Here is a 20,889-nt window from a genome sequence, read left to right on the forward strand (position 1 = left end):
TAAGATCACGATATTGGAGTTTATATTTTATTAGTTTGTTTGTTGGTTTAATATTAACTATTATTTTTATTATTATTTAAAAAAAACTAATTTCCCTCTAAAATCCCCCTTACAAATTAACAACTACAAACTATTAACTATTTGGGGGGAATTACCATCACTGAAGGCGGGTTGCGGCTTACAGTTTTATCGTATTTTGAAACATTGTTCTTGTCAAACATCGCAATTTTATCTATATGCAAAAACATCAAATAGAGAGTGAACTTTATGGAAAAAATAATAACAACCTATAAAGTAGTTAAAATAAAATTAAAGCGCGTGTCTTTATTAAATTTACTTGTAGTAGTGAATTAATTTAAAGTTTAATTTGTGTATTTTTTTAAACATTACATCTTTCATTATCTGTATTTTTAATTACCTACATAATGTAGTATGCCGTTTGGCGCTCAATTTGTAGGTTGGCTGAAGTCGATTTTCATCATTTTTTTTTCTTTTGGCTCTAACACGGTTTGTGCATTTGGCCAGCGTCAAGTGTGGGATTTTTATTATTCGTTGTTTTAATTATTTACAGTTTATGTATAATAACAAATTCTATTTCAGGTTAGCAAAGCGGTATTGTTCCCAATCCTAAAAATGGATATCTTCATTACTTTAATAAAACTAATATAAACGTAATGATGTATTTTGACATACGGGTTTCATAGTCTCGTTTGTGAATCTTACCATTACACGCTTTATTTGAGGCTTATATTAGCAAAGGGCCTTACAAAAGCGGCCTCCTTCAAGCAACAAAAATGATGTTTTGGACCGATGTATAGAATTACCATAATAACAACAAGCTTAGTATATTTGACAAAACACTTTCTAGTAACTCTCATAATCCTATGACGCATTCTTGGGGATTTACTACATTATATTATTTGTATATAAGCAAACGGAGTTGATTATCTACCATCAGTTTATTGTTTGGTGCCATACAAGAACGTTGTCATGAAAATGTTATTAATTGGTAAGTTTAATTTATGGAATTGACAGAATATTTCGGTTATGACACAATGTGTTTACGGGGGTTTTAAAGGCTTTTATTTGTGTCTGAAATTCAAATTGGGCATCATTGTTGTAATGTTAGAGTAAAATTTCCTGTATAATTAAAGAAAACCGTTACTGTTTATTTTATTTCTAAACGGAATTTGAAAAACGATTATTATTGCTATTTTTTTTATTTCATTAAATTATAATTACTTAACTAGCCAAAGTTTCGTTTGAAAAAAAGAAAATGACGTATTTGTGTTTTCCAATTTCCACACCTAAGATAGTTAATGTATAACTTTATCTTTATGCGTGTCAGTTTTTTCTTGTTATTTAAAAATTCAACACATTGTTTTAAGTTGTTTTGTCACTCATTAAATTGGGAAAACTAAATTTCCCTTCCGATCTGTTGCTAAGGACAAAATTGGGATGATTTTGGACGATATTTTGTGAAGACTACGCAAGGTTTTTATGGAGAGAAAAAATAATTTTGTTTAGTACTTAGGGTTTTATTCCGGAATAGCCTACGTGGTCGATTCTCTATGGGGTAGCAAAATGTTACATAGGTTGGTATGTAGCTACTAAAAGGGAGGCTCAGTAAAAAAACATATTTAGGCGAAACTATGTTTCTTGAATAATTTTAACTTACATTTTTGTTGACGAAAAATATAAATAATCAATAATTTATTAAAAAATATTTCTAATTAATGTTCATTTTATTATTGGCATATGCATTTTTGTTTTGATTTGAGTTTATACAATGTATATTACGAAGATAATTTATTTTTTATATTAATAGCGGGGTCAACTCATATGATAGATATCAATATTATGAAATTCAAAGATCAAGGTAAATTAATCTAAACATATAATAACTAAATGCTACGATATAAATATAACAATAGTTTGAAATGTTTTCATTAAGTAATGGTAGAAATTATTGACATTTTAAAAAAAATTTCACATATTTAGATATGTGAAAAAAATTTTAAATGTCTACATTATACTAATTATGTTCTGAGCTTGAACTAACGTCAAATTAGATTAGTGTGTCTAAATATGTGTTTTTAATATTCTTAAATTTACATACCTCTAGTTACATAAAGTAAGAAAAATAAAGATACACTAGTAATTAATGAAGTTTAGCGAACTGTAGAATTAGCTACTAGCTAACTCCAATTATTGAAACAGTTTTATCTTTCTTCAAAGGCCGACACCGCATTCACTATGATAGGTTTTCATGGGTTACAGTGATTGCCTATTATCGCTATCCCATAGGTTCGTTTACCCTACTATCTAATTAAAAAATATTTAAATTCTCCAATGTGTCATGTATGCCAAAAACGTGTTTAACATCCAGGAGTCATGCTCTAAGTCTCCGAAACTTAACATTAACCCTTCAATAGACCCAGTACTTCTGCGCCTTATTTTATTAGGATAAAGCAATAACAAATGATCAAAACATTACGAGTCACATGTTAATATTCTCCGTAATTTTTTTGCAAACATAAATCATGGCCAAGGTAATCGAGGTTAAAACATGTTTGTCTAAAAAGTTAGCGGTCAACTAGTTATTAGTTTAGGTATATAATCTATGTGGAACCAGCTGCCCACTGAAGTATTTCCCAACCAATTCAATTTAGGGTCCTTAGAGCCCTTAAAAGGCCTGTTACGTTTTGCAAGCTTTCTAACAATGTGAGTGTCCATGGGCGGCGGAACCTCCAGCCACATGTTACTATTAGCGATATATGAATATTAGCGATTATACTTTACGAAGATGTTTAAAATTTTGACATGCATCTACAGATTTTACTAAAAGGGTATAAAGTATAGTCTTGGTAAAATGTACCACATTCATGGGTAGATAAAATTGTATATACACATCATGGTCTGTATTGGTGCCCAAAGTATAATTCAGATTGTTTTAATAACCCTCAATGGCTGAGAGACTGGGATAATGGCTGTGTTTCAGAGACTAGACTATGTCTGTCAAAGAATACATTACTGACATTTGGGAGTTAGACAGCTCTAAGTATCTGAACTTAGTTATAACTGCTTAAGGAGTCCACAAATGACCGGAGACAAGTAGAAGACGACTGTTTTATACGCTAAGATTCTTAAATATTTACCGATTATTCTGTATTTATTTTCCGTCTCCCATATAAACAAAGGTGCAGTTCTTCATATGTTAATTAAATAATATTGTTAGCTTAAGAGTCGTTAAGCGAACTAAGTATCGATTAAATACAACAGGAAAACTTGTCAATGTATATAATGTAATCCTAGAACATAGTTGAGTCGTTAACTATTATTATTCTAATAACATATTCATGTAATTGATGGACCAGATAATCTTATAGGTATATGTTAATGATTAAATATAGATAATTAAAACACTAAGGTGTGTGCTATTATTGTTATATATTATTATTGGATACCAATAATAAATGCAATGATACGGCTTATATTCAGAACTATACAAACTCGTAAATAAATGTCAAAAATTATGTAGTTTTAGTATACAATATAAATTATACTCGTTGCTTCTATATGATCATGTATATTTCTAGCGCCATGTATTTTTATAATTCCTTTTTTTTCCTTCTCGCTATTAATTTGTTTCACCTAGCAACACCGACTCAAACTAGCTACACAGGCAAAAAAATGTAAATCAAAACGCTAAAACAAAATACATGAACTCATTTGACATTGAAGAGCGAACAAGTTTTTTACCAGATCATCTAGATAAAACCCACTTTTCGTGCCATGGTGGTGTAATTTATCATGCTTTTTGCTAAGGTGCTTCGTAAAAAGTTCATTTAAATAATGTTTATATGGGAGCCTAATAAATCATTTATCTGAATTTAAATTATCAAGGTTTAGGCTATCAATTTAATCAGTTATTATGTTACTAAAAAGAAAATATAAAACAAAATATAATTCGACTGTCGACTTTGGGTTTATTATAGACTAGCTGACCTGGCAAACGTCGTCTTGCCAAACTACTACCTTTAACTCAGCGCCATCTGTTAGAATTGTATCAAATAATAAACAAATGTTAATGTTATCGTAATTTTAGTAAGGATGCCTATTTTTTTGAAAATGAAATATAGCCTATGTCACTCAGGAATGATGTAGCTTTCCAACAGTGAAAGAATTTTTCAAATCTGCCAAGTAGTTTCGGAGCCTATTCAATTCATACAAACAAACAAACAAAAAATCAAACCTTTCCTCTTTATAATATTAGTATAGAAAAAATTCTTTTTTGTAATTTGTTCAGTTCACTTAAGCATATTAAGTTACCAACTATAACCTGCTTATTCATAGAACCACTCTAAATCACTCTTTTGACTAAAGTGCTTTTTTGTCACTTTCATTTAAAGTAACAGATGTGGGATAGTTACTAAAACACATTTATACTAGTTTTATGTTATACTAGCTGCCCCTGAGAACTTTATGGCAGTACCCGAGAACTTCTATTCTCCTTAATATGGATTTTTAGTAACCTCTTATTTATTTTCTCTCCATAAAAACCGCCCGCATACTTCAAGAAACAAATTAAAAGAAATCCTTGAATTAAAGAAGAGAAAGAAAGCGTTTTTTTTTCATGAATCTTTAACGAGTCTTTAACGTATCTACTATTCAAGAATTACGTTTTATTCCATTCTTTTTTCCAAATATAATTTACATAATTAACAAATTAATAATCCAGTTTTTTTTTGGCAGGTGTCGTTACTATTATTGCAAGCTGTGTCCCCATCAGCTTCGCGTTGCCGCCTTGCGTCTGCACTCGAGGTTTCAGCCCAGTTTGTGGTTCTGATGGCAATACTTACAATAACCAATGTATACTTGATTGCGCTGCCACCAAAAATCCAGACCTCAGTCTCGCTCGATCGGGCAAATGCGATACTCGTGTGAAACGAGATGAACCTCTACTATGCCCCTGTAATGCTAATCTTGACCCCGTCTGTGGTACAGATGGCAAGACGTATGCCAACGAATGCGTACTCGACTGCGAGAAACAGCAAACCAATGTTGAGGTTAAATACCAGGGTCCTTGCAAGGTGAAAAGAGAAGAACCAATCTGTGCCTGCCCGTTCGATTACAGTCCGGTCTGTGGTACCGATGGCGAGACGTATGCCAACGAATGCGAACTGGACTGCAAGAAACAGCGAACCAATGTTGAGGTTAAATACCAGGGTCCTTGCAAGGTAAAAAGAGAAGAACCAATCTGTGCCTGCACGTTCGATTACAGTCCCGTCTGTGGTACCGATGGTCAAGGGCAAAAAACCTACAGCAACCAATGTGAGCTCGAATGCATTCAGAGGTCCGCGGCCGTAGAGTTATTATATGAAGGCCCATGCAGAAACAAGAGAGAGGAGATCCAAGTCGCCCCAGGACCCATATGTCTTTGCACTACAGATTTGAGACCCGTATGCGCCAATAATGGGTTGACATATGACAATCCCTGTTTGTTTAACTGTGCTAAAGATGCAAGCACGCGGGAGGAGTTGCATATCGAGCATGAGGGTATATGTGCCTCGAAACCAGCCGTCATTGGCGAAGGTGGTCCGCAGTGCTCATGTCCAAAAGTAACGGAACCTGTTTGCGCCTCTGATGGTCAAACTTATTCCAGCGAATGTATGATGAATTGTGAAGACAAAGAATTGACGATCACCAGTCATGGACCGTGTTAAAATATATCTCAGCAGGGAAGTTGGAGAGTTTTTAGGATATTTTTCTACTAAAACGAGAAACCGAGAAAAATCTGGCCAATGACTGCAGTCGTACTGGCAATCCCTGTACTGTATCTCTCTATATGTATCATAAGTTGATATAAATTAAAGGTTTTTTTTACAAAAAATAATTTATTTATTTATAAACTTCGAAATCACAAATCTTATCATAAATCTAAATTGGCCAACAATTCATCACCTTCCTCATCATCGAGGAAGTTATCTGTGTGTATATCTGATGTTTGGACGGACTCAAAGTTCTTGCGAATGTTTGTTCCCGGAATATAATCGTTTTTATTTCTTGCAGGCGAAAGGTATTGTGTGATATTGGTTTTGCTTTCCTGAAAAAATACCACAATTACTCATAAAATACGTAACATACTTCAGCGATAACGAGAAAATACAATAGCCAATAAATAAAATAATAAATTCCTACACAATATGCGGAGGACAATACATTTATGTATACATCTTTTTATTACTATAAATATGGATTACCTGGCGTTTCATTGTCGTATCCTCAAAGGTATCTTTGCTTAGACCAACGTTATTTAGAACCTGAAATCAAGAAGATATCTTCTAAAGTTTTTATAAATAAAATTTTCGGCCCAATTCAGTAATATTAATTGATTGAATTTTTTTTTTAGATGCAATTCACCATATTCAAAATATCGTGTAAAAATTGAGAACAAAATATTAAATGAATTTCTTTTTGAATCTGGGTGTCATATGAGTTTAATCGTTTAATAATATAACTAACATATGATTAGGGGTATGGTCCGAGATCCCACTGCAGGATTGGTGCGTTCATCGAGTTTTTGCTTAAAACCAAATTTTTGTGTTTATTTATAATTAGAAGAATATATATTTACTAGGTTGCCTATCAAAATTTGGCCGCCAATATTTTTAATTAAATTATTTTGAATTGATTTTTGGTAAAAGATTACGTTCATTTAATTTTTAAATAAAATAACTTCTACATCACGGTAATTAATATGAAGATTCTAAAAAATCACGGTTGCCGTTGCGCACATGGCCGCACCTCTTTGCAGCCAAGTGTAAACGCGCATTTCGCGCATTTTGTAAATAATTTTATGGCTGTAGTCTATGGTCTTGCTATAAAAAAATTCTTTTTTCAACAAATTCAGTTCAATAAAGTGTTCAAGATGTTGATCAAGGGCTCTCTCGCTATCGCTAGCCCGTCACAAAATCTTCGCCACCTAAAAAGTGCACTAGCGGAGAAGCAGGGTTCCATGCGTTCAAAGGAAGGTATCATGATCCATTCATAATATCTATAAGCAAATGACCCAATAAGGATAGGATGTGTCAAGTATTACAAACTAACAATAGCCGTGGAGACGACGCCGCATCGCATGTCACGAATTAGATACTAGAATGGAAGTGCGTACTCTAATTTCAGCAGAGGAACTTTGATAATCTGAGACAAATCTATGTTTTTAATTTAAATTATAATTTATTACTTAAGATGTCATGTGGAACGGGGTGTAATGGTTGTAGCTCCTCACAAACGTTGTGTAAAAGAAACAACTTGGCGATTAAAAAGAGTGGCGGAGAGTTCTTCTTTTCCGTTCTAAGCCCTTGATTTGAAAACTGGCAGTACATGTAAAATTAGAAGCATTTAATGTAGTCTTTTGACGTTCATAAGTGTACATTGTGTTACCTATATGAATAAATGATTTTTGACTTTGTCTTTGCTGAATTTGGTCAAAAACAATCTGGTATTTGGGAACTCAGAGATTTTTAATAAAACCCTCCATATTTTAATAGAAATTCTCTTTACAACTTTTCAAACTAAAAACGCATACTTACACTGAGTTTGTCCTGCAACAAAGGCCACATGTGGTCATCGACAGTGCCATTCGCCAACAAGTACCGTGCGCACACGCCACCTTTGCGGCCTATACGATGCGCACGCGACTCCGCTTGAGTTAATATCTAAAGAAAAGTTCTAAACTAATAGCCCATAATGAACAGTTTGAATGCGCCCTGCTCTGAACTCAACCATCTGTCAAAATCCTGTCACTTTGACAGGTGGGTTTTTGACAATTCTTAAACATTGATATATTCCACGAGCTGTCAAACTATACTTTGTTGTCAAGTTGGACAATTGACTGACAGATATACAAATCGATAGAGAATTAAAACGTTTATTAATTAGTCAATAAAAAGTGGTTTAATTTTGTAAAAGGAATAATTATAACTAATAACTAACTCTTTTTTTTAATCTAATTCTGTTTAGTTTCTTAAGTTTATTTTTTTTACTAGTGTGTTTTTGTTGTTTTGTCAAATAGTTGCTTTATTTTGTTTAACATTAGATCTTTTGGTGTATGTAATGTTTGCCTATAAGTGCTTGTCACATTTAAAATTGTATTTAATGATTTTCTTTTTTTAGCGATGTAACAGTGTGCCAAGCGTTGGCAAGCTTTTTTATCAATAAAAAAAACTCTTTTCCCAGAGGTCTTAGGTTCGAATCCTAACACCAACAAACCTTTTCTATGCTCATTTAACCCTGGTTTGTATGAAGGGAGATAGGGAGATAAGGAGGCTTTAGACTCACATGTATCAGGTACAGGCTGATTACAGACAATTATAAAAACAAAGAAATCTTAGGCCCAGACATTGATTGTCCACAGGTTTATTTGCCCCAATGGTCCCATGGTCCCTAGAAACTGTACTTCATAATTACCCCTGGATTCCAATGTAATTCCGCGAACAATACAAGATCTGCAGCGGTAAGCGTGAGGCCGGAACTGGCGGCCGTTATGGACAATACACCGCATCTGCACGATTCCAAATGTTGGAATTTATCTACGAGATCCTTTAAATGGTAAACAGAAAATTATTAAAACATTTTAACTATAAATCACTAAAATAAAATAATATGAATGGTGAATTTTACCAACATCGCCTTCACGGCTGGAAATCTTCCATAGTCCGTTTCACAAGGCATTTTCTTTTGCGAACTAGCGAACTGTGGAATCGACTATTGGCAGCGTCTTCCCTGAGAGATACGACCTCCAACAATTCAAAATACGAGCGTACTCCCTCCTTAAAGGCCGGCAACGCACCCGCTAAAAATGGGTGTCTATGGGCTGCGACGACTGCCTTTTTGGCTTTTTCACAGTTCGCTAGTTCACAAAAGAAAATGCCTTGTGAAACGGGCTGATGAAGCTTTTCAGCCATCCAGAAACTATTTTTTTATTAATTAATTAGTTGTTAACATGAAGTAAACGATACTCACCGCTCTCGTTGAAGGGGGCGTGGACCCCACAATACATATATAATGCAACCCGACTTCGTCCAACGTCGAACATATAGCATCTATCACGTTTCTATGGTGAGCGAAAACTAGGAATTTTCCGGAAAATTCCTTCAGTAATTGTCGTAAATATTTACTGTAATCATATAAAGAATTTTTAATTTAGAAAAAAAATATTTCTCAGATTAAATTCTTTGGACTATTCTTATCTATGATGTGGTGCATACCCTTAATGGAATATAATTCGAAAAAAAAAATCTAAAAATTTTTAGTTAAATGTCTATATTGGGAAAAAAAAGTTTAACTTTTACCGTGGTTTCATAAAACCACACAACATTTTTTTTTAATGTTTGTGTAAATTTCGCAATGGAAAGCCAAAGAAAATAAATAATGTATCTAGTAGAAATAGAAATCTATATTAGTGTATATGCTCTCTCAACATTGCTGTCTAACTTAGGTCCTAAGCTAAAGTATAACAGGTCACGAGTAAAATATTAACATAAGTAATTAACATAATTAACATAAATCAATAAAGATTTGAGTTTAAGTAAAGAAAAAATAGTAATAGGCATTGTATAGTGTCAAATTTTTGCCTCCTGTATGGTCATGATAGAGATAAAAAGTGGCCAAATCTGGCCAAAGACTTCAAATCTCAAAAATAATTCATTAGCCTGTTATTGTATAGTCTAATTTTTGCCTCCTGTATAGTCATGATAGAGATAAAAAGTGGCCAAATCTGGCCAAAGAATTCAAAATAATTTCAAATCTCAAAAATAATTCATTAGCCTGTCATTGTATAGTCTAATTTTTGCCTCCTGTATAGTCATGATAGAGATAAAAAGTGGCCAAATCTGGCCAAAGACTTAATTAATAATCACCATATCGCAGGTATCTTGATTTTGGCAGATTCACTGAAGAATGTGAGTAAGGCAGCGTGCCTCTCGGACGATTTGCTTTTCTTATAGGCCTCTGCCATCTGGCTTAGCCCGTTTTGCTCCTCTTTTGTGAACTCGAGTAATGACGCATCAAGTAAAATAGATTCCCTGAAAAGTTTAATATTCTAAATAAAAATTATTCAATTTTGAGAGTCGCATGACCAATAAAATATTACTAAAAGCTCTACCGAGTTTTTTCCTCCAGTGTAGTCAACACTTGTTCCTTCGTACGTCGAATTAGGAATCGTTTTTGTAAAATCACTTGCAGTTCAGCTAAATTGGATTGTCCCGACATGTCCCACCCGAAATTTGTTTGTTTGCCCGCACAATATCTTTTACCTGGAAAATTTAATTTGGTACATTTTCTGATGCATACTTCAAAGATGGTTTGTTCTAGTGACTTAGTATTTATGAGGAAATGATGAACCTTCTGTATCTAAAAAAGCAATGAGAATTTTCCCTATACATATGGAATATAAATCTATATGTAGCGGAAAGGAAAATTCTATGTGACTTATCAGAGGCAAGTCCACCTCTTTTATGAATTTTCAAGCAGCCTATTTAACATTATAAGTAAAGAATTACTGAGAACAATATAAAAAGATTAAATCATTAATTTATTAAAGTATCTACTTTTATTTTTAAATACATCACGTGACACAAAACGGTTACAGAGTAGTCAAATCGACTTGTAAATAATAATATGTTTTCGCCTGTCTAATCTCAGTTCTCTTGGAGTTCAATTTTATCGGAGATTGTTATTAATTTAAGTAAATGGCTGTAAAGTCGGTTTATGGGCTATATAGTTTAATTTAAAAATGATAATTAACTCAACAACAGCTGGAGGGATCGCGAGTGCGTTGCCGGCCTTTTAAGATAATCAATTTATATCATTTATGTAGAGCGATGTTTCCTTTTTTTATATTATCACATGATTTTATAATATCGCACTAGACTATTCGTTATTATAATGTAAATATACTTTTAAAAAAGAGTCTCACCATACTCTGTGTAAGATGAAAACAGCTTCGGTTCAATAAGGGCCAATTGGGTGTACAACTCCGATGGGCGGCTTAATGCAGGCGTACCACTTAATAATATCGCTCGCGAACACTGCCGTGCTATAGACACTAGAGCAATCGTACACAGAGCTTTGTGCGACTTTAAATTGTGTGATTCATCCTAAAAATAAAAACAATCATACAGCAATACTGTATTTGTCTTTGAAGTTATTAGAATCCACAAAGGTCACTTGTAAAAAATAAGAACAAATTTAAATAAAAATACGTGTGGCAGTAGTGACAGCCGCGGTAAAGCTATTGCATAGCATTATTTTAGCAACTGATGCAAATATAATTATTTATTTATTTTTATGCGGTATTATTTCTCTGATATTAATTCAATATACCACTGTACCACATCTCTCACACCCCTATATAGTCCGTCTCACTCTAACGGGTACCAGTTACACCGGCCGCGCTTGCTACGTCACCGATCAGTGTTAGGTTTTTTTTTCGTTACGGAATTTCTTGATTCGGTCGCCGCGCTCAAAGCCCGCGAATAAATCTATGCAATAGCTTAAAAGATGACGTTTTGCTTGAGTGTGATTGGTCCAAATCCAATCACAGACCATCAAACTTACGTAGTGGCGTATGAGTTGCGTTACTAAGCGAAGTCAACTTGCAGCATGGATATTGCAATTAGAATTTAATAATTTTACTTACGATAATAATAGTTCCGAATTTCTTGTTCTTTAATAGATCTGTGTGCATTGTTGTTATTTTATAACTCACGATGACAACTTCAGTCTGAAAAATACTAATAATTTAAATATTCGTTTTGGCCTTGCCTTGATTGTAAAATCCTGTACTCTGAAAGTACTCATTTGATTAAGTGTACGCTTTTTAAGCACTTAATAGTTGGCTCTAGGAACTGGGGCTAAGAGCCAATCAGTGGTTGCACTGATTGGAGTTCCATTAGGCTACATGAGGAGCAGCCTTCCTTCACAAGAGGATTAGCAATTTTTTTAAATTTAGAATTTCACAGCTTACTATAGTACGGACGCGGAGCACGAAGAATTTCGTACAATGACCTTTGGGCCTACTGCCAGTGGTTAAAAACATTTTTTTTATAAGTACGAATATTAAAAACGGTAGCTTTGATTTTTATTTAGACTAAACGGCTTGATGGATTTATAAAAAGGAAAAGTTATGATTGCGACTAAGATTTAGTAAAAAAAACAGAAATACTCTTTAAAAAAACATTTAATTTTAGTCAGAGGCATCTATTTCTGATGAACTATCAGATGTTTCGCCAGATACGTTACTACTTATATACTATACTATAACATATATACTACTTATAACAAAACAAACCAAAGTACATGTGCACCACCGCATGTCTTTATGGTTATGACTTTAGGTTTACAATCTCTGAATACGGCGGTCACTGCATCTGTGTGAGCGCAACGGCAATATGTTTATGCGCGAGCGACAAAGACATAAGATGAGGGGTCATTCTACGAAATTCTTTGTGCTCCGCGTCCGTACTATACACAAAATATTTTTTATATCTAACGGTCACTTAAAATGTTGAAACTACAATAACGTTACAGATAGAATACATGAAAGGTGTGGGTGTGTTTTTGTATGAGTAAAGTTAGTCTTGCTTGAGTCAGTGACATAAATATATATTTTTTGTTGAGGAAGGCTACTATACGAACCTGCCTGTCTGCAACTAGCTGTGCATCTTTTCCCGTAGATAATGTAACTATATTCATCATAGGAACCGATGGTAACAACTCATGAATCTTACTCTGCCATGTTTCTCTGAAATAATATGAAATTGAGTTCAGTTGTTCCCTTTTATAAATCTTTTTGTTGTTAAATGTATCATGTATTCCATCTTTGGCTATATTCTCAGTATATTTGTTTGTAATTATATATAATTTATGTTAGCTGTAGGAGTACTAAATAAATAAATAAATAAAATGTCTAGCCCATAACACATATATTACATACTGTTTGTTTGTTTGGTTTGACACATAAAACTAAGAAATTACCAACTCAAATTACCTGTTGTATTGAAGAGATCTTATGGTAAATAAATTATTTATATGTAATCAAAAAAAAAACAGTGGCTATAACTCTTTTGGTGTGGGATTTCTGAATCTGTTTCATGATCTTTTGGATTGTATTGCTATTATTTCTGGGATTCTAGGGCTTAGAGTAAAAATTATCAATACGTTGTAGGGAAATAACATGTTGTTCGAGTTGCAAAGTCTAAAAAATTCGAGATACTCCGTATTTAAGGTTTCAGCATTCAAATTATAGAGATTTCACTGTAATAAATTTTATTCAGTTATCTTCTCCATTCTCTTTTAATTGCTGATTAAGTTGTTAAATGATGAATTTATGCTCGCATTTTATTGTGTGTTTCATTGGTCACACTTACCTCATAGAAGATGTAGTAACAATCAATAGAGGCCAGTTATGTCTATAAAAGCTAGCTATAGCCAACGCCTGAAATGTTTTACCCAACCCCATGTCATCTGCAATCATACAACGCCCGCGCCGTGAAATACCAAACCTGAAAATTTAGAATCATATATATACATGAATATAGGTATACACTAAATTTATATGATCTTTAAGGCCTGTTTCACAATGTATGGTTAAAGTACCAAATAGCTATGCAACACATAAATTATTCGAAAGATCAAAGTTCCGAGTAAGATACTTTGCATTTCATGACGAATAGCGCTGTCTGACAGCTGTGAAACGCAAAAATACTGTTTATCCTGCCACAAAGTAATAAATAGCTTAATTAGAACTTATTTGGAACTTTTCCGGACATGGTGAAACAGACCCTTAATCTTTAAACTGCAAACGTAATAAAGAAAAATCTGTAAAGAAATTTGATTAGTTACAGTTCCAATCACTGTACATTAAGTTGAATAAGGGATATGAAAAATAATACAAAATACTTCTATAGATATTATATCACCTGATAGATATTGAAAGATCACATTTAAATTAAGATATTTGATTGGCTAGCTTATTCAGTCATATTTTTTTACTGGAATCTGTTGGGCTGAGGGCATCCTGACAGCTCAGCTGAGGTCGTTATAGCGTCTCCTGCGTGACTCAGGTGGAGATCAGAATGGATTGTCACTGGTCTGAGCAAAGTGCGAATTAAAGAACCCACCTTCCCCGGTGAAGGCGGTGTATCATCTGAATATGCTTTACCGTTAAGAAGAATACCGGCGGAGGGCGGCTTCCTACTTCCCTTGTCGGGAAGCCCTAATCATTAATGCACCATCGGGTTGGGATGGTTTTAGCGTTATCAAAGTGGAGTGCGAACTGCCAACTTCCTCCATTGGGAATGGTAGGAGGCTTGAGGTCGTTGTGAAGATCGACGTTCCTCAAGAAGACGGGCGCGCCGGTCGCGGTTCTTATGACCTTTACTGGACCTCCTGGACTGGCTGCACCAGGATATACAAGGCACAATGGCACTGGCATAGGTCTTGGTGGTATTTTTATAAAAAACAGGTGGTATTTTAATTGCAAGGCCATTTATATTAAACATAAATTAATTAGGGAAATATTATGGTGTCTGTCTTTTCCCATTGTACTCTTATGCTTTTAGATAATTGCCAAAATTGAGTCTACACTACAAACCTCCACATTGGAGGTAGTTAATAGTTTGGGAAAAAGTATCTCAGCAAAAATTAAGAGAGCTTGGCTGGGAGGTATTAATGCATCCGCCATATAGTTCTGACCTTGCACTTTCAGATATCTACTTGTTTCGTTCTTTGCAGAATTCTTTAGGCAGTGTTACCTAATTAAATGGTATGTACATACTTTAGTTAAATGTAAATAAACTATATTAAAAAATGTTATGAATTTTCTTAAAAAATGCGAAGAAACTTTTGTCCTACCTGTTAAGTACTTGACCGTCATGTAATCTTATATTTATAAAACATTATCCTAACCTTACTCCTTCCTCTTGAAAGGGCATTAATTTATTTCTCAAAGTTGCTTCTATAGGTGATAAATCTACGAAATTGGGGTCCATTGACTTATCTTTTAATATCTGTAAGAAAAACAGTTTATTTAATGTAACTATCTACCTTCTACTCTTTATCTGTTCACTAATTTTGTAAATCTATTTCAGCCTTTACTCATACCTTTAAAACATATGGAGGAAGAGGACCTAAAAGAATGTGAGGGGCTAATGGAGCCACTTTTGATATCAATTCATCATAATCAGCAGTTGAAAAGCTCCATAGCTTGGATTTAGAATCTAAAAATAATGGTAGTTAAGAATTGTGTTTTATTGTTTATAGATCATAGTAACAAGTAAATCTTACCATAGTTCTTTGATGGTATTGATTTAAAAATATTTATTAGGGGTAAACAAAATTCTGAGGGATTTACTTCAAATCTATCCTCTGATACCAAGGATAATGCTCCGCTGACAACTTCTGTTACTGGTACAAATGTATCTACTGACACGCTATTTTCTTTTTTTATATAAGGATGGAAAGAGTGGTTACTATAAAACTCTTTAAGGGGACCATAACCAGAGTTTTGACTCGTTGAAGGCCCTGGAGAACCTTTGGTTTGATAAGGTTGGGTTCGGTTTTTTATTTTTTGTAAAGCGGCTAAACGTTTTCTTTCAATTTCTTCTTTAGTACATGCCATGTCTTGCTTACGTTTCCAAAACTTTAGATTTGATACCGAGCCCAGTTAAGTGCTTGGCGCACACCTTGCGGCATGTTAATTACAAAAGCACTTTTTAATCGGGTTCTAGAGACGTAAGTGTTTGTTATTATTGTGAGTTGAATTGACAGTTTACTTCTGAGTTCTGATACAGTGATGATATAAATATAATCAATGGGAAAAGCAAAGGACTTTAGTCCATAGGCCATACAGCCAACCGCCAGGTCTTGTATTTTGTAATCTAAGTTGTAACTTGTTAGTTGTTACACTTGGTTTGAATTTGTAACGACAATTGACTTTTAAAATACAATCAAACTCGTGAAATATCTCTCCAGAATGGAATTAGCGACCCAATTGTTATAATCTGTGGAACCTTACAATTTTTGGACTTTGACATTTCAATTTAAAATTTTATACATAAAACAAGTTTCTGACTAAAGTTTTCTCAACTGCTATAACTAAAACTTTCCCTTTGCCTGCATCAAGAATAATCAATTAAAATGTCTGAGAAAAGTAGCCCTATAAAATACTTTTTAAGTGGTGGCTTTGGTGGTGTTTGCACAGTTTTAGCAGGACATCCAATGGATACAATTAAAGTAAGATTACAAACGATGCCTCTACCGCAACCAGGACAGAGAGCCTTGTACGCTGGCACTATAGATTGTTTCCAAAAAACTGTTCAGAGGGAGGGTTTCAAAGGTCTTTACAAGGGTATGTCAGCACCATTAACTGGAGTGGCACCAATATTTGCTATAAGTTTTTTTGGATTTGGATTAGGGAAAAAGCTAATAAAGTCGGATGAGGAGCAAATACTTACTAGAACAGAGCTGTTTGCAGCTGGTGCTTTTTCAGGTATATTTACCACATCTATCATGGCTCCAGGTGAGAGAATTAAATGCTTACTTCAAATTCAACAAGGTGGCAGTGGACCACAAAAGTACAGTGGTATGCTGGACTGTGCCAGGCAGTTATATGCAGAGGGTGGGATCAAAAGTATTTATAAGGGTAGTGTTGCCACCATTTTGAGAGATGTGCCTGCAAGTGGAATGTATTTTATGACCTATGAGTGGGTTAAAGAGGTGTTAGTACCTGAGGATGCTAGTGCTAAATTAAAAATGTTGGCAACAGTAGTTGCTGGGGGTTGTGCTGGTATAGCTAACTGGCTAGTAGGCATGCCAGCTGATGTTTTGAAGAGCAGGTTACAGACTGCCCCAGAGGGGACTTACCCTAATGGTATGCGAGATGTGTTCAAACAGTTGATAGAAAAAGAAGGACCTACAGCTTTATATAAAGGCGTAGCTCCAGTTATGATCAGAGCTTTCCCAGCAAATGCTGCTTGCTTTGTTGGATTTGAATTGGCTATCAAATTCCTTGACTGGGTAGCCCCTAATCTTTGATTACTACTTCTAGTCTAGCAACAAATTTGTATTATAGTAGATAAGATTAAATGAATGTTACATATATGATAAACTCCTAATGCCAGATGCTAGATTTGCATACATTTTTTGATTTATTTTTGTTATAGTGTAACTTTTTATAAATGCTCATTAAAAAATCTTTTATTAAAAAAATATATTTCTTAAAATTGTTTACTATATTATATTCAGAAGAACAGATTTTTTTAAGTTCAAGATGTGATAAGTGCCTTTTGAAATAAACTTTTTTATTTTTGCCTGTTTAAGTGTTGTTTATTTTCCTCATATTTGTGCTAAGGAAATAGAGTATTCATTACAACTCAATTGAAACATTGAACTATGGATATATGTATATGTTAAATTTTAATAAAACTCTCTACGAAACCTGATCTCCATAATTTTGTTTTCATGCACTTGTCTTTTTAAGAATTTTTTATTGACAATTCTAGGAGACTTTTTCTCAGAACATTCTTCCTTTTTTTTTAATCCCAGTCCAGTTCGGTCTTTCTTCATAACTGCTTTAATTGGATATTTAGAACCAGTGCCATCTGGACCTAATCCTCTGTCTTTGTCCCAACCTTCTTTCAACATGATTTGAAATCCCTTATTTGATTCAGGAATAACATAGGTTGTTGGGATTTTCTTTCCTTTACTGACATTTATATTATGTAGTGTAGATGATAAATGCTTTTCTCTGTCAGAAAAAAATGAGTTACTGCAAATTGGGCACTGATAGTCTTCTTTTTTTATGTTAACTTGTGTTTTTTTTGTTTTGATATCTTCAGAAGCTTGCATAAGAAGTATATTAGCTAGCACAATATTCTTGTTTTGTATGACTAGGCTTTGGGCAGAGTTTCCAGCTTTATCTCTCACAGTTGTGTCAATACCGCGTTTTATTAGTTCTTTTACAATATCTACTGAATTTGCCTGACATGCAATCATCAGCAAACTCCAACCAAATTCATCTTTCAAGTAAATTTTATCTGGAAAAGTATCCAAAGTAGATTTCACCACATCAATGCAATTGTTTTGAACACTTTGAAATAATTCTTGATCCGTCAGGCTAGGATCAATGTTACGTTTACGAAGTAATTTTTCAGGCACATTGGATTCATAATTTGAAACTTTGTAAGGATCTTCTATATTTCTTACTTCTTCTAAATAGAGTTTCCTAGCTTCCTTTCCGCTAAGCTTTGGGATCGGAAAATTCGTAGATGGTGCAATAGCTGCATCATCAATTGTTGGACGGACGAAATTACTGTAATCCTTATGGTACATTGCATTGGACAAGTTAGGTGCGAAAACAAAATATCTTCATACCTATCAAACAAATATTTGATACAAATTAGCCTCACAAACTATATCCATTTTTTTAAATTCTAAGTATGATAAACATTATTATGATAATATTAGTACATTAAAATACATACAAAATCATAAATGTTCATAACAAAATACAAATGTGAAGTATGACAACTTGGAAAATATTGACAAAAAATAACTTGAAATGTCATTTTAACTGTAACAGATAATATAAGTTTTTATATATTTATAGATCATTCAAAACGTATGGGAACTGTATTGTAAATCGTGAATGTCCTTTTGAGTCTTATAAAGTCAGCTGTAGTCACGTCTGTTCTTTTTTGAATTTTTTCAGCGAAAATAGTAATTTTGAGAAATAATTTAAAAAAAAAATCTTTTGAACTTTGTGTATGTCTCAGACTAAAGACTTGTTAAGCCGGCCCCTCTCACGGGGCACGTCGATGTCCTTGCCAATACGACAAATCATGACAATCGCTTTATTTAGTTGCTTGCTACATCTACAAGAGGGTCAAATGATAAAATAATTGCATTACCTACTTACCTTTCAATATTATGCCTACTGTGTATACCAAAACTTAAAATAAAAAATATATTATGCCAGTATAAATATAATTTTACCATTTACACTCTGATGCTCACATCCTCTCATGGAGAGTATGCATCATGCATGGGCAATTATTATGATATTATTTATGTAGCAATTATTTATATACAGAAAAAGCTTTATCTCCTATATATAGAAACCTGTTAGGAGTTCTTTAAATTATGAATGATTTTTTTCCTAAAACATTAAATAATAAATAAAATAAATTCTACAGATAGTCTGTTACTTCATTTATTACATATTTCCTTTGCAATACTTTTTAAAGCGTCTGTTTGTTCTTTTAACAGCTTTAATTTTTGTCTAAAATAATCTTTTTTGAAATTAATAAAGTCTTCTTTTAGTTTCATTTTTCTTTTTTCATTTGATAATAATATGTCACAATTTATATTACAACCTGTGGGTTCACAATCATGATCATTATTTTTATAATTACTCTTATGGTTAGATTTTGTATTGGTGGGTTGTGATTCTATTGCAAAAACTTTTTCTTCCTGTGGTGAGGCCGGTTCACTGATGGATTCATGGGAGAGATTCTCATCATGAAATATCTCTTGATTTTCATCTAACATCACAAATTCTGTAGTTTCTGTAATATCCTCATCATTCTTAGAAGTTGAAAGGTATTCCTCTTCTAGTTTAGTAATTAGAGTTTTTATTGATGGTCCATCATTTATTTTTACTGAATTCCTTTTAAAATATTTTGATCTCATATCCTGCCATGACTGAAAATTTTGGTATGTTAGCTCACCTATAGATTTTATTATTTGGATCTTGTGTGATTAAAATAATAAAATTTGTGTGTTTACAATATTTCATACACCAATAGTTATTATTTACATATTTTGCCTAAGTTTAGCAGACCACTTATCTTATTAACTTACTTTTTTCCATTGACGCCAATGTTTTTTAGATCCAGGGATAGAATTACATTCTTTTGCTATGCTTTGCCATACCCGTTGAGCATCCATATTAGTAAAGTTTTGTGTTCTTTTTCCAGATAATAACATTGGGTGTTTTGATAAAAGTTCAATTAATTTTTTCTTTTGTGTAGGCGTTACATATAAGTTTCGCTTTCTTTTTCTTTCCTCCATTTATTAAGAATTTGAATTTTCCTGTTAAGTTTAAATATTATTTAAACGTAGGCGGACTGCTTAATAAATTTGTATGAATTATTTAAAAATTTAGTTCTTATATATTTATTTTTATAACAACAACACTAATCACAAGGGATGTAAAAACACCTAAATAAAAAATCTACTAAAGGAATATAGCCATACATAAAACATTATATTATACGCCTAACTTTAAATAATCTTAATTTTTGTTTGGTGATTGTTACGCCACAGATTACTATATTAGTATATTAAAAAAATACTATACGTTGTACCACAGATTACTTATATGACAGTAATCTGTGGTATTAGTTATTATAATATATAGATACTCGTTTTGAAGATTTATTATTACGATTATTATTATCTAAAGATGTACAAACAAAAGCCCGATATAACTTTTGTCGTAACACCAAACATGTTTTTGATATTCGAGACTCAGACTATTAGGGAACTCTTGTTATTAGAATTTACCCTGTAAGCCTTTTTCTGGGGCTTTCCTAATATTTATGAGACAGATTACGTCTTCTATTTCAATAAGGAAACATTTTCCCCAAAATAATCCTTGTTTTAGTTCCCAAGAGCCAACATTATATCTGCTGGTTTTCCCCTATAGTGTTACTCTAAGTACGGTTTAGATGAGGTCTGTGGCTAAACTATGGAGTGGAAGTATGTTATTTCATCTGTGTTGAGATCTATTTTAGTATAGGTATATTAAACATCTGTGGTCTG

At 33.2% G+C, this 20,889-nt stretch overlaps 5 protein-coding genes across 6 annotated transcripts; 2 read left to right on the forward strand and 3 right to left on the reverse strand.

Moving 5' to 3' along the window:
- The first annotated feature begins 872 nt into the window (after nt 1-872).
- Nucleotides 873-5,896, forward strand: LOC111000626 (serine protease inhibitor dipetalogastin). The gene is made up of 2 exons (XM_022270145.2): nt 873-1,009; nt 4,756-5,896. Exons 1-2 carry the CDS (start codon nt 991-993, stop codon nt 5,724-5,726), a joined length of 990 nt encoding a protein of 329 aa, XP_022125837.2. The 5' UTR covers nt 873-990; the 3' UTR covers nt 5,727-5,896.
- Nucleotides 5,897-5,932: 36 nt separating this feature from the next.
- LOC111000625 (SWI/SNF-related matrix-associated actin-dependent regulator of chromatin subfamily A-like protein 1) lies at nt 5,933-15,969 on the reverse strand. 2 transcript variants are annotated; one of them, XM_022270144.2, is made up of 14 exons: nt 15,352-15,969; nt 15,169-15,284; nt 14,974-15,074; nt 13,434-13,568; nt 12,703-12,808; nt 11,705-11,788; nt 10,982-11,162; nt 10,169-10,319; nt 9,924-10,088; nt 9,028-9,181; nt 8,473-8,604; nt 7,596-7,721; nt 6,264-6,323; nt 5,933-6,106 (listed from the first exon to the last, which is right to left on the reverse strand). In XM_022270144.2, the coding sequence occupies exons 1-14, from the start codon at nt 15,683-15,685 to the stop codon at nt 5,933-5,935; spliced, it is 2,019 nt and encodes a 672-aa protein (XP_022125836.2). In that variant the 5' UTR covers nt 15,686-15,969. The 2 variants fall into 2 exon arrangements, with proteins under 2 accessions (XP_022125836.2, XP_045488752.1); XM_045632796.1 differs by lacking the exon at nt 8,473-8,604.
- Nucleotides 15,970-16,075: 106 nt separating this feature from the next.
- LOC111000628 (congested-like trachea protein) lies at nt 16,076-17,260 on the forward strand. Its single transcript, XM_022270147.2, has one exon. The coding sequence runs from the start codon at nt 16,204-16,206 to the stop codon at nt 17,098-17,100; it is 897 nt and encodes a 298-aa protein (XP_022125839.2). The 5' UTR covers nt 16,076-16,203; the 3' UTR covers nt 17,101-17,260.
- Nucleotides 17,261-17,456: 196 nt separating this feature from the next.
- On the reverse strand, nt 17,457-18,581 carry LOC111000627 (G patch domain and ankyrin repeat-containing protein 1 homolog). Its single transcript, XM_022270146.2, has one exon. It carries the CDS (start codon nt 18,394-18,396, stop codon nt 17,482-17,484), a length of 915 nt encoding a protein of 304 aa, XP_022125838.2. The 5' UTR covers nt 18,397-18,581; the 3' UTR covers nt 17,457-17,481.
- Nucleotides 18,582-19,260: 679 nt separating this feature from the next.
- Nucleotides 19,261-20,373, reverse strand: LOC111000624. Its single transcript, XM_022270143.2, has 2 exons — nt 19,927-20,373; nt 19,261-19,767 (listed from the first exon to the last, which is right to left on the reverse strand). The coding sequence occupies exons 1-2, from the start codon at nt 20,134-20,136 to the stop codon at nt 19,273-19,275; spliced, it is 705 nt and encodes a 234-aa protein (XP_022125835.2). The 5' UTR covers nt 20,137-20,373; the 3' UTR covers nt 19,261-19,272.
- Nucleotides 20,374-20,889: the final 516 nt, after the last annotated feature.

Source organism: Pieris rapae, chromosome 21, assembly GCF_905147795.1.
Source record: "Pieris rapae chromosome 21, ilPieRapa1.1, whole genome shotgun sequence".
In the NCBI taxonomy this organism is placed as follows: Eukaryota; Metazoa; Arthropoda; class Insecta; order Lepidoptera; family Pieridae; genus Pieris; species Pieris rapae.

Excerpts from the sequence above, each read along its gene's own strand:
- LOC111000628 (XM_022270147.2), top strand. The coding sequence starts at position 16,204 with ATGTCTGAGAAAAGTAGCCCTATAAAATACTTTTTAAGTGGTGGCTTT.
- LOC111000625 (XM_022270144.2), bottom strand. The coding sequence starts at position 15,685 with ATGGCATGTACTAAAGAAGAAATTGAAAGAAAACGTTTAGCCGCTTTA. Across the intron at positions 15,075-15,168 it reads TTCCTCCATATGTTTTAAAG|ATATTAAAAGATAAGTCAAT; the intron begins GTATGAGTAAAG and ends TTTTTCTTACAG. Across the intron at positions 11,789-12,702 it reads AGCTAGTTGCAGACAGGCAG|ACTGAAGTTGTCATCGTGAG; the intron begins GTTCGTATAGTA and ends AGTATTTTTCAG.
- LOC111000624 (XM_022270143.2), bottom strand. The coding sequence starts at position 20,136 with ATGGAGGAAAGAAAAAGAAAGCGAAACTTATATGTAACGCCTACACAA. Across the intron at positions 19,768-19,926 it reads ATTGGCGTCAATGGAAAAAA|TCATGGCAGGATATGAGATC; the intron begins GTAAGTTAATAA and ends CAAAATTTTCAG.
- LOC111000627 (XM_022270146.2), bottom strand. The coding sequence starts at position 18,396 with ATGTACCATAAGGATTACAGTAATTTCGTCCGTCCAACAATTGATGAT.